Source organism: Anomaloglossus baeobatrachus, chromosome 8, assembly GCF_048569485.1.
Source record: "Anomaloglossus baeobatrachus isolate aAnoBae1 chromosome 8, aAnoBae1.hap1, whole genome shotgun sequence".
In the NCBI taxonomy this organism is placed as follows: domain Eukaryota; kingdom Metazoa; phylum Chordata; class Amphibia; order Anura; family Aromobatidae; genus Anomaloglossus; species Anomaloglossus baeobatrachus.
The window spans coordinates 199,973,066-199,986,023 of NC_134360.1; the positions used below are offsets into that span (position 1 = coordinate 199,973,066).

At 41.7% G+C, this 12,958-nt stretch overlaps 1 protein-coding gene across 2 annotated transcripts in view; it reads left to right on the forward strand.

The window, feature by feature from the left end:
- The window catches only part of DPYD (dihydropyrimidine dehydrogenase), a 1,712,944-nt gene that overhangs the window by 669,163 nt on the left and 1,030,823 nt on the right, over nucleotides 1–12,958 (forward strand). For both annotated transcript variants that reach the window (XM_075321045.1, XM_075321044.1), the window contains exon 8: nucleotides 4,555–4,642. In XM_075321045.1, the coding sequence (XP_075177160.1) occupies nucleotides 4,555–4,642 (88 nt within the window). The remainder of the gene's footprint in view (nucleotides 1–4,554; nucleotides 4,643–12,958) is intronic.

A 12,958-nucleotide genomic window follows, 5' to 3' on the forward strand; every position in this document is an offset into this window, starting at 1 on the left:
CTCCCAAAATGTCCTTAAAATGAATGCTACATATCATGATGAACAATAGCTTCTATGATATTTCAATTTAATTGTTATTACTGTTGCTTAGTCTAGTAGACCTGTGGGCTACCTACATTTCAGTTGTTGGCATGCAAATATTTACAATGTAAATGTATGCAGCCTTTTGCATTAGGAATGAGCGCATTGATACAATCCATCTCACTGGTTGAGTGCTATATACGAAATCTACTTACAGCGTTGTGCACTTTTATATCATCAAAATAGAAAATATGGTATGCTTTTAGTAGCCTACAAGCATATTGCAATGCAGGCACATAGTAATGAGATGTTTGCTTTTTGCAGTAAATTTCCACATATTTCCATTATTGTGCCATGACCTCAACTCCCTGCTCTCTCCAGGATTTTACCGCTGCACAAATATTTGACGTAACTACTGAAGATAGACAATAACAAGAGGAAGATTGTAGATATGGCTTACAAAAAAAATGCACAAAACTGAAATGCTCATATTCAAAGCAAATCATGCCGGGGTACATTACCGAGATAATGTTGCTTCTCTTGTTTTCTTTTTTTTTTTTCATTCGGCTTTGGGAACTTACTGGGGGATAACTTATACGATGCATAGAGAAAGATGGACTGAGTGCAAATAATGTATAGAGGACAATGGTGGCAATGTTATAATCCAAGGGGACTAATATATAATCTCAAGCCCTAATTAAAATATACATTTTTATTGATATTCATTAAAATTCCCAAAATATCCAAAAAACAAACACAAAAACACTAAAAATGTTACAAGATACAAACTGGATCAGGTTAACCTTGTAGAATCAACAAGGAATATAGGGGACTGAGGGGTACTAAGTTAACATAGCCCTAGATGGAGGGATATATCCCTACCTGCCAACGGAGGGTATGAAACCATAAGTTACCGGACGCCGCCGTTCCACGTCGGCTTTCCGTCTCCCTGACCCTAATATAGGAGTAGATAGGGAAGGTCCTATTTATGAGACCACTGCACATATGATAGAAAGGCAGTTACATCCTCTATACTTAGGTTAACCTGATTCAGTTTGTATCTTGTAACATTTTGTGTGTTTGTGTCTGTTTTGTGGATATTTTGGGAATTTTAATGAATATCAATAAAAATGTATATTTTAATTAGGGCTTGAGATTATATGTTAGTCCTCTTATTACTCTGCCCACACATATATTTTCTGTTAGTTTTCAATGTAATTTATATTAATGAATAAATATGTATGATTCCTATAGGCAACTGTAGTAATAAATTCAACTAGAGAAAGAATGAAATATGAAGACAATTATTGACAAAATTAGACACCTGTGTTGCTGTTTGGTGCACAAACTGTATACATTTTATTTGATTCGGTATAACCATAAAAATGAATTTAGCACATGTATGCTAAAGAGTGGCGGACACTAGAGATGATCTAATCTTTGGAGGTTAGGTTCATGGGACATTCGAACCTTAAAAAAGTACGGTTTGTGACCCCGGCTTGATCCGAAAGTGAATGGAAGTCAGTAATTGGGCAGTTTGTGTCTCCGCCCACATGCAGCCAGGCATAAGGAGAACACTTCCTGGGAAGGGTCGACAGGGTTTTTCATTTTTTTTTGTGTGCACACTATATCTGATCACATTGATGTTACCCCCAGTGCGAGCAATCAAACATTTCACGTGCCTCACATAGGGCTGAGCATTACTCATACCCAAGCACAGCGCTGCTCGCTTTAGTAGTTAGCACTCGTAACTCACTCAAACTTCAAACCCAAATTTTGTTTTTTGGAAGTCCGTTTTCGAACACGAACCTCAGGTTTACTCTCCTCTAGCGGACACAAACTGAAACATTGCCCTGTACAAGAACAATAAATGGGCTCTTTATAGCCAAAAAGCCCATCATAATACACAATTACACTTGATTTAGATGTGGAAATGAGCCCCCTATCCACTTGGGCCCTTATTCTGGGCCCAAGTGGTAAAGGGACCCAGGTTGAAGGTTCATTGATATTGTATTTCCGCCTTGATGCTAAGATATATGCAAACTAGAGGTGAAAAAAGTCTGATAATTCAATCTGGACAGATTTGCTCAATTAGGGAGATTGGATGGGGGAAGGGTAATTCAATTAGCATCAGTGAAATTTAATGTAAATTGAGGTTAAAAAAAATCTTACACTCCTACACTCTCTCATTTAGATGAGTTCCTACAGTAAATATTAAATCTGTACAACAGGAGACTCATCTGTAATTCTTAGGTAACAAAAAACAAACAAAAACTATTGATTGTGTACTAATCGTGTACTGTAGATCGACAGCGCATTAAAAAATAAAGCTCTGATATAATTCAAGAGCTATGCATCTGAATAAAAGCCCCCTTCACATTTTTATTATTTAGTGGTGAAGGATATATTTTTGAAGGTGAATGCATATAATGGGCATTCTAGAGTGTAAGGAGTGGGATACACCAAGCACCTTCTAAGCATAGTTTCGCCTTATATCCAACCTTTAACAAATCACACTGACACTGTTGTGGGGTAAACAGGGTTGGCCACAGCTATATTAAAAACCAAATATAAAACACCATAAACTCCCTCCATGCCCCTTTCGCTTGACTTTCACAGTGCTCAAAGATTAAACCTCCAAAGGCCAATCACTTCTGTACAGCGAGCCTTGCAACTATTGATCTATCTTTAAGATAGGTCAACAATATCAGATTGATGGATGTACATTATGGCACTTTCATCGATCAGCTATGTCTAGCTCTAGTAGAGACCAGATGTAATCAGTGAGTAGAGCTGGAAGAGCATAGCTCCATTCAATATACAGTGTGTCCACCCATATCCTGTCCACCGCCATTAACTTGAGAACGGCGGTAGCTATAGGCATAAAAGTGGTGTCTAGGTATAGTAAAGTAGCCATGCGCTATGCAATGAAACCACCTATAGCACCACCTGGTGGAAAACAACGGAGCTAGCATTTTTATTTTGAAAACAGAATGAGATAGAGAAAAAAAGTGAATTACAAAGTTGTATTGCATCATCAATTCAATACGAATCGACACCTTGCATACAGAAATGCTATGATATGAAACCCATGACCCCCCAAAACATTGAATGCTGGTCACGCATATGGCGCTCATTTAACTTTGATGCTCAAAATGGCCACCGTCAGCTGCAATGCACATCTGGACTCTGGACAGCATACTGTATCTTGCTGCATGTTGTGCAATATGGTAGGTGACACGTTTGCACAAGCATCTGTGATACATCGTCGTAGGTCCTGCAATTTTGGTGGAGGGGTCGCATACACCTGCTGTTTGATATGACCTCACAGAAAGAAGTCCAATGGGGTCAGGTGAGGTGAGTGTGGAGGCCACTCCATGCAGCCATCATACCCATTGACTTATAGGAAGGTCTCCATGAGGTATCGCATCACGCCTGCAGCCTTGTGAGTTTTACACGTTCTAATCATAGAATTTCTGTATGCAAGGTGTCGATTCGTATTGAATTGATGATGCCCTACAACATTGTAATTCACTTTTTTTTCTCTATCTCGTTCCGTTTTCGAAATAAAAATGCTAACTCTGTTGTTTTCCACCAGGTGGCACTATAGGTGGTTTCATTGCGTAGCACATGGCTACTTTACTATACCTAGACATCACTTCTATGCCTATAGCTGCCGCTGTTCTCAAGTTAATGGCGGTGGACAGGATATGAGAGGAAAACCTGTATAGTGGTTCTTTCCATGTTCTACAGTGTTATTCCTAATTTCTTCAATAAAAGCTGAGCTGCAGTACCTTGCAACGACCACTACATGGTGAAGGGAGTCATGCAATTTCGTCTGTGTTCAGTGTTTAACTTCTGGTTGAACTGATATCGTGTGACCATTGGGGGTGTCAGGCGCTGGGCCTCCACTGATCTGCAGTCTGGAAGGTTCCTTTAAGCTTTAGTTACATTTTATTAGAAAATCCATTTAAGAGCTTTCAGGCTTGGTGACCATAGGAACATCATTTCCAAAATGATTTCCCATCCATTGTGACCCTTTGGCTTTTTGTTGACAAATGTATGACTTTTGTGGTTCTTTTGATCCATCCTCTTTATGATTGTCCCCTTCAAGTCATTAACATCTAATTCTTGCACCATTTACCATGACTTATAAATTGCTATGATCTGTGGGTATCTGCTGTATTTATGCTTACCAAACTATATATTGCATACTTTTGCCTTAAACAACCCTTTGTATATTAGAAACCTTTGTAACATTTTCATTTCTGTGCCTTAAAATGTGGTTAGAGATATTGAATGTCTGTTCCCTGCATGCACCGGGCATTGTTAGAAATAGAAAAAGAACCTTCTTTCTAATCACATTTTAATGAGCAGTTTGCAAATCATATTATGTATCCTCTTTGTCTTATCTATCCTGTCTTATTCTCCTCCAGGCTTTCAAAGTTTTTACTCTGTTTCCAAACACTCTTCTCCCTTATTAGGTTACATTACATTAGTTTTCTTAATTGGCAATGCATTTTCTTTTATAAGGTAATTGAGGGCAAGGGCCTGGGAATGCATGGAATGAATATAAGATCTCTGAAGGAAGAGGGATTTGCAGCAATATTCATTGGGATTGGTAAGTTTTCCTTATCACGGTTTATTTCCATTTCTAAATATGTTTGCTTAGAGTAATCTGCATAATGTTTCCTTAGATCTGAATACAGATAAGACTGGTTTGTATAATTCCTTTACACAGTTGGCTGGGACATTGCACATTTAATAACTTACCAAACAGATGAATGTGACAACATTTAGGCAACTGAAGGTGACTGCAAGAAGAGAATTTAGGCGGCCATGAACATTAACGGATAATAGAGCAATCGTTGAATAAACTATTGTCTGGTAAACGATTACTACAATGATTCGTTCGAATATATTTTTGACATGACGCTCACAGGTAAGGATATGATGCTAGACACTTAGTGTGCAGGATGGAGTTGCAACTAGGTGGCGCTGTGAGCACGTGTGTGCTGCAAGAGCAGCGGGGAAGTCAGAGAAGTTGAGGTCAGTACCGGGAGGATACAACAAGTGTCAGACTGGCTACCGGAGAAACCTCCAGTAATACCAGGTCTGGCTGCAGTTACCTGCATTAAACTCCGGAGCTCTCACCTGAGCTCCGGAGTGCAGTTTGGACTGAACTCAGGTTTGCAGGACTGAACCGTGAGTGCTGAGAGTGCTGACTGATTCCCCGGTGATTGGGGTTCAGTTCATGACAACTACGGACAGGCCGGGCTGATCTCCGGAGTTCAGGTGAGAGCTCCGGAGTTCAATGCAGGTAACCAAAGCCAGGCCTGGAGGTTTCTCCGGTAGCAAGTCCGACACTGGACGCAACTATACACAAGGAGCAGACAAGAACGGAGTCGGTATACAAGCCATGGGGTTAGGTAAGAAGGAGATCATGTAAAGGACACAAGGGGGCAGACAAGGCTGTAGTCAGGAGGAAACAGGAGGTCAGGAGCCAGACAGTACCCCAGAGCCATGGGAACTGGCAGAAAAAAGTCAGGGGTCGAGCACCAAGATCAATCTACCACACTAACCAGGAACCAGGCACCTACTGTAGTAAACCAGAAAATACGACTGCCGTCATTCCGGCCAACGCCGATCCCTAAAAAAGCCTAGCAATTATTCAGAATACGGGGCAGGCGCGCAGACCCCTCCCACCAACCAGAGAGTGACCCGGAGACTGGTAACAGCCTGTCCGACACTAAAAGGGTACTGAAAATGCTGGTGTAGAGTTTCCTACGGTGCACAGACAGACACTGAGACCACAGGAGAATGCAACCGAAAACCGCAATGCAGAAACCACACCGCAGGTCAGGACTATGACAAGCTTAGTACACGTTGGACGTTTATGTGACTTAAAATTTATTAAAGACTATCTTTAACGGAGAACGTTGTCCGACTGCAACAAATACAAATATGGACTCTATGGGACAAAAATCCTAATGTTTTCAAAGTTTAGTCCAGATGATGATAGTCGGACATCAGTGATCTAATATGATTTCATTTGACAAATGATCAGTTTTGGGATAAATCTTCCATTTGAAATAACTTTAAAATTAACAACCCTTTTAAACAGGTCAATTTAGGCCACTAGACATCAAAAATCTCACAATACTCTAATGTCATTACATAGATAAAAAAAAATCCCACTGATTAATCAGAGGAGTAAGGTGACAATCTTACAATATTATTTTTCTTTTTCTTTATTTCAACATATATGACATCAGTCAAAATTAGGTTTACAAGAACTAATTTGGGTGCTACAAATGAAAAACTAAGAAAAACAGACTGATACAATATTCTACAGTCCCTCTTTGAACATGCATCAAGTGCAAGACTCCCACACATCTTTTTATATAGATATAAACAAAAAATAAATAGTTTTCATAATCTAAATATCATAAGGAGAGTCCAGCAACAAAAATACACATACAATATATTCAATCAATGTAATAATTCTAGATTGGCAACCTTTACATACAAATTCATGCCCTATAATAGGGCTAGTTTTAGGTTAATATGATCACACACAAAATATAAAGTGCTAGTGCAATCTATGTGGAATCTAAAACTGCGTGCCCATATAAAGTGCCTATAAGTATCTGAAAGCAATGTCCCATATACCTAAAAGAGCATAACCAAGTAGCCAATATAAGGTGCTATAATATCTAGATAACTTATGTGAAATATTGTCCAGCCTGCACACACAAAGGACCAGTGGTTATACAGCCAATTCTACCTTATCATATTGAGAAGAATACCCTAATGTAAATCAAACACAGGATTAAATATACATACCAAATAATTGAGGGACTGTCACTTAAGCCTGACCACCTTGTGCACTGACGCGCGTTTCGTTGCGTCGCTTCCTCAGGCCACTAAACAGATGTATTTTAGACGATCAGGGGTCTATTTGGACTGGATGACAAATTTTTATATTCACACAATAAACATGAATATGAATATTCTGTGTCCTGAGTGTATCATGATCAGTATATTCATAGCACATCATCTGTTTACACAGGGTGAAGTGCTGCCGATAAATATTATTTTTAGGCCAGCTTAAAAATTATGGCAGACAGCAGATGAGCATTTTGCTTGTTCATTGGTGATTGATGGTCTGTTTAGAGAAACTGATAGTTGGGAGCAAGCTTTCCTACAAGCCCTGGTTCACTGTTTATTGGCCTGCCTAAATGAGCCATAGTTATTATAGCTATATTTTCTCTCATTTAGAAGCAAACAGATGTGATACCGCACCACCGTGTTACCTAGTTCAGTGCTGGAAGGCAAGGAGGAGCGACAAAAATCCACCAAGGCTCTGTATAGCGGTGCTCACCGAGACGGAACCAGTCCAAAGTAGATCAACGAGGGAGAAGATGAAATTGTGGCATGTGCCACGATTTCATCTTCTCCCTTGTTGATCTATCTTTTCTCTCATTTACATGGAGATGCTCAAAGATATGGAGGCAAGTTGTAGGATGCCTCCTTTGGTGCCAGTGACATATCTGGAGTCTATGGGGTTCCAAACACAAAATGTTTATATAGGTCCCAAGTATCACATTCCATTGTATACTGATCTCATATAGGACAAAACACTAGTGGACACAGACAGAGAAGAACCCCTGCATAAAAACAGTATATGGACCTTTTCTGCCCAATAGCTCATGAAAATGCACAATTCCACCTGATTTAGAGGTGGAAATGGGCTCACTTACCTTTTGGGCCTTAGTGCACAGGTTGCACCAATGATTTGTCCGCTCCTGGGACAAAAAAAGAACACACTAAGTTCCTTAAGGATTCATATCTTGGTGTGACCAAAATCTTTCCACTGCTAGTTATGTTTAACTTACAGAGAGACAAGAGCCATATATATGTTCAAGTGTCTGGGTATATTTTATAGTGTATAGACAGAAATGAAGCTGCAAGTGTAGGTCGGAAGATGTGCCACCAGACCAGACATTTTGGTCTATAATATACAATAGATTGTAAAAAACTCATGTGTGAAGCCGGTTTAAATCAGATACAAGTTCCACTCTAAATCACTTGGCCTGGACAGGGTAAGTTTTCCAATGTCAAGAAATCAAACAAAATCTTCATATATGAAGGTAGAGGAAGAACTAAGGTAGCTATTGAACTAATGTCTATGGACCGGTTTGTCATATGAAAAAGATCTAAAAGAAAAATGACCTTTATTGACCATAGCAACCCATAACAGCCCGGTCTTCATTTTACCAAAGCAGTTAAAGTAAAAAAAGAAGCTAAACTTTGATAGCTTGCTATGGGCGACAGAGACTTTTTCTCCTTGATTGGTTTCATAAATGAGGCCTGTGGTGTAGAAAAAAAAAGTTTTTTCCATATATTCTCATCATCTGAATGTTATCAATTCTAAAAGAATTTAGATATAGTACATGTTCCTAAATCCTGATATAAGTCTTAAGGCCCCGTTACACACAACAATGTATCTAACGATATATCGCCGGGGTAACGGATTCCATGACGCACATCCGGCATCGTTAGCGACGTCGTTGCATGTGACACCAACGAGTGGCCGTTAACGATGGAAAATACTCACCAAATCGTCCATCGTTGACACGTCATTCATTTTCAAAAAATCGTTGATTGTTGAGGACGCAGGTTGTTCGTCGTTCCTGCGACAGCACACATCGCTATGTGTGACAACTCGGGAACGGCGAACTACAGCTTACCTGCGACCGCCGGCAATGAGGAAGGAAGGAGGTGGGCGGGATGTTACGGCCGCTCATCTCCGCCCCTCCGCATCTATTGGGCGGCCGCTTAGTGGCGCCACTGTGACGCCACACGAACCACTCCCTTAGAAAGGAGGCGGTTCACTGGCCACAGCGACGTCACTAGGCAGGTAAGTCCGTGTGACGGCTCCTAACGATATTGTGCACCACGGGTAGTGATTTGCTCGTGACGCACAACCGACGGGGGCGGGTACGCTCGCTAGCGATATCACTGCGTGTAAAGCCCCCTTTAGGCTATGTTCAAACCAGACTTTTTTTGTTAAGTTTTTTTCCTCACCAAAACCTGATCTTGTGACAGGAAATCTTTGAGTCATCTGTGTTTTTGGTGCGTTTTTTTCTACAAAATGGGTAGCCGGATCCGGCTCAGTAACAAGATGGATTAACCTTTATAGCCATCCTTGCTTTCATTTGTTACTATGTTGCCTTTGAATAAGGAGCTTTTTTTGTCTCTCCGAAACGTGTAAGACATCATTGCACATGTATCCATGTTTTAATTTGTTGGAATAAAGAGGATTTTTTTTTTACTTTGGTGCTGGATTTTTTTCCTCTCCTCCCTCCCATTCTTGGATTGAATTTGACAAAACAGTGAGGAAAAAATCTGCATGGGTTTGTTTGTGTGTGCATTAGATTTCAGAAATCTCATAGACTTTGCTGGCACTGTAAAAAGCAGCATTTTATTAGCATGGATTTGCATAAAACCAAGGCAAATCTGCAGCTGAAAAACGCTGCAAAAACTTTAAAAAAATGCCACGTGTGAACATAGCCTTAGGCCTCTTTCAGACATCAGTGATTCTGGTATGTATGTGCTAGTTTCTATACGTTCCAGAATCACTGACATATGCAGACCCATTATAATGAATGGGTCTGCACACGCATCAGTGATTTTTCACTGACCATGTTTCCAAGCAGCACATACGCGTTTCCGTGATTGCTGCACAGAGACATGTCCATTTTTTTCTGGCATCACTAATGTCCCACTATGGTGTGGTCTGTGAAACACGTACCAGAAAAAAAACGTGCATTGAAAATAAAAAGCATTTTCAACTCACTTGTCTCCAGCGACGCTGTGTTCACCAGCTGCTCTCTGCTTCTTCTTGGCATGCTCATTACTGCCTGCATATTCATGTATGTCAGCCAGAACCTGCAACCTGGAAGTAGCTGCAGAGGTGACACAGCGGCGGCAGGATGCAGCAGAGTCAGAGACTTCAGCACCACAGACAGCAGGAACGGGGGCAGGTGAGTTTATCCCATGTGCAATCATGGAGTACAGATCACGTATCACGGATTATACATGGACAACCCACATGTGCCGTGACTTACGGCACATGGAGTGACATAGGTGTTTTTAACACATCAGTGAAAAACGTCTGTGTTTTTCACTGATGTGTGAAACAGGCCTTAAGCAGGCTTTACATGCTGCGACATCGCTAGCCGATGCTAGCGATATCGAGCGTGATAGCACCCACTCCCATCGTACGGCCGATATGTGGTGATCGCTGCCGTAGCGACCATTATCGCTACGGCAGCGTCACACGCACATACCTGCCTAGCGACGTCGCTGTGACCGGCGTCACAGCAACGTCACTAAGCGGCCGCCCAATCAAGCGGAGGGGCGGAGATGAGCCAGACGAACATCCCGCCCACCTCTTTCCTTCCTCATTGCTGGCGTGATGCAGTTAAGGAGAGGTTCCTCATTTCTGCAGTGTCACATGTAGCGATGTGTGCTGCCGCAGGAACGACGAACAACATCGTTACTGCAGCAACGATAATTGGGAATAGGGGGGCATGTCACTGATGAGCGATTTTGAACGTTGTTGCGACGATTCAAAATCGCTAATAGGTGTCACACGCAACGACATCGCTAACGTGGCCGGATGTGCGTCACAAATTCCGTGACCCCAACGAGATCGCTTTAGCGATATTGTAGTGTGTAAAGCTACCCTTAGGCGGGCTTTGCACACTACGACATCGCAGGCCGATGCTGCGATGCCGAGTGCGATAGTGCCCGCCCCCGTCGCAGCAGCGATATGTGGTGATAGCTGGCGTAGCGAAAGTTATCGCTACGCCAGCTTCACACACACACTCACCTGCCGTGCGACGTCCCTGTGGCCGGCGACCCGCCTCCTTGTTAAGGGGGCGGGTCGTGCGGTGTCACTGCGACGTCACACGGCAGGCGGCCAATCAGAGCGGAGGGGCGGAGATGAGCAGGATGTAAACATCCTGCCCACCTCCTTCCTTCCGCATATCCTACGGAAGCCGCAGTGAGGCCGGTAGGAGACGTTCCTCGCTCCTGCGACTTCACACACAGCGATGTGTGCTGCCGCAGGAGCGAGGAACAACATCGGACCATTGCGTCAGCGTAATTATGGATAACGCCGACGCTGTACCGATGATACGATTACGACGCTTTTGCGCTCGTTAATCGTATCATCCAGCCTTTACACACTGCGATGTCGCATGCGATGCCGGAAGTGCGTCATTTTCAATTTGACCCCACCGACATCGCACCTGCGATGTCGCAGTGTGCAAAGTGCCCCTTAGTGTGTAAACATTTTCTAAATGTTTCCTTAAAAATGGTGTTGGATTGGTCCTCTTGACTGCAGGTTATCTATATAAGTGAAAAATCTTTTACGATTTTTCAATCATTTAGATAGCTCTGGGATAGGAAAACATATGGGCACACTGTTTGGTGCAAAAGGTAACACCTCTGAAAAATAGTCCATTCTCCTGTCTATTTAATTAAAGTTAAAAGACAGAGGTAATTAATTTTATAGATCTTTACTGAGAGATTGAAATTGGATTATATGTGATGGATTTTGTCTAGAGGGATGAAGTAGGTACCATATAATGTTGGAGAGCAAACAGTTTATATTATAGAGGCAAGGGCAGACATATCATTGGTGACACCTGTGCAGTCACACAGGGGCCCAAGAGGTAATGGGGCCCATTTCAACCTCCAAACTAGGTGGATTTGTGCATGTTCGTGAGTTATTGGACTGAAATGCACCCATGCACTGTTCTTGGACAAGGACTTTTCTGCCTGTTTCCGCCAGTGTATGCAGCATATGACCATGCACCCGCTGTCACCTTTATCCACCTCTTTGTAGGTCTGTCAGCAGATAAATGTTGTTTTTATGGCTTATAGTAGCAGTCAAACAATCAATATGGCAAAATTATTGTTTTTTTTTACAATGGGGTTATTTTGGTGTTATGCACATAAATAACACAAAATCTCATTTAACAGAATATAGGAAAGTAAAAAAGAAGAGGACAATGGGGCGCCAAATCTAAGTGTAGATGTATGTAAACACAGATTGCAATGATCGTACGAATTTTACACTCACCGTGCAGATTTCTTCTGTTTTCGCTAGTAAGATTCGTGTAGTGGATCAACTCTTATTAATCCTCCAGTATGCAGCACAAATCTTCAGGAAAAACAATGAGAGTCCTGAACAGGTGCTTCCACGTGGGTAATGGAGTAAATAAAAAATCCCTTCTGGAGGATAAATGGGTAAAATCAGGTAGACTATACCTGATGAAGGCTTTTGTTAGCTGAAACGCGTTGTCCGTAATTGTCAGGTTTTTTTTTAACCTATTAATAAACCCTTGGTCTTGAAGTTTTTGCAAACTTGCACTGATATCCCATTTATCCTCCGGAAGCGCCGAAAGGGATTTATTTACTACAAAATCTCATTTACGTCATTGGATCTATTAAAAAAACTGCACCCACTTGTGTTTCACACTAGGAGTACGTACTACGATGTACAGATTAAAGATGAGCGAACCTGATGTTCAGTGTTCAGTTTACAGACGGACATCGACTTTAAAAATAAACAGAGTTAAAGTTCGAAGTTTCAAATCTTTACTTATGAAGATAACTCGCACGAGCATCGTTGTGCTCCAGTACTTTCAGTCCTCAGCCCAGTGTGAGCCACTTGCAGTGTTTGATCAGCTCACACAAGGGGTAGCAACAGTGTGATCAGATGTAGTGTGCTACACTCCCCAAAAATAGAAAAATCCTGCCTACCCCCCCTAGAAGTATTCTGTTTTTGGCTGGCTGTATGTGGGCAGAGACTCAAACTGCCAATCAGTGACTTCCATTGGGGTTCAGGTCAAGTCCAAAC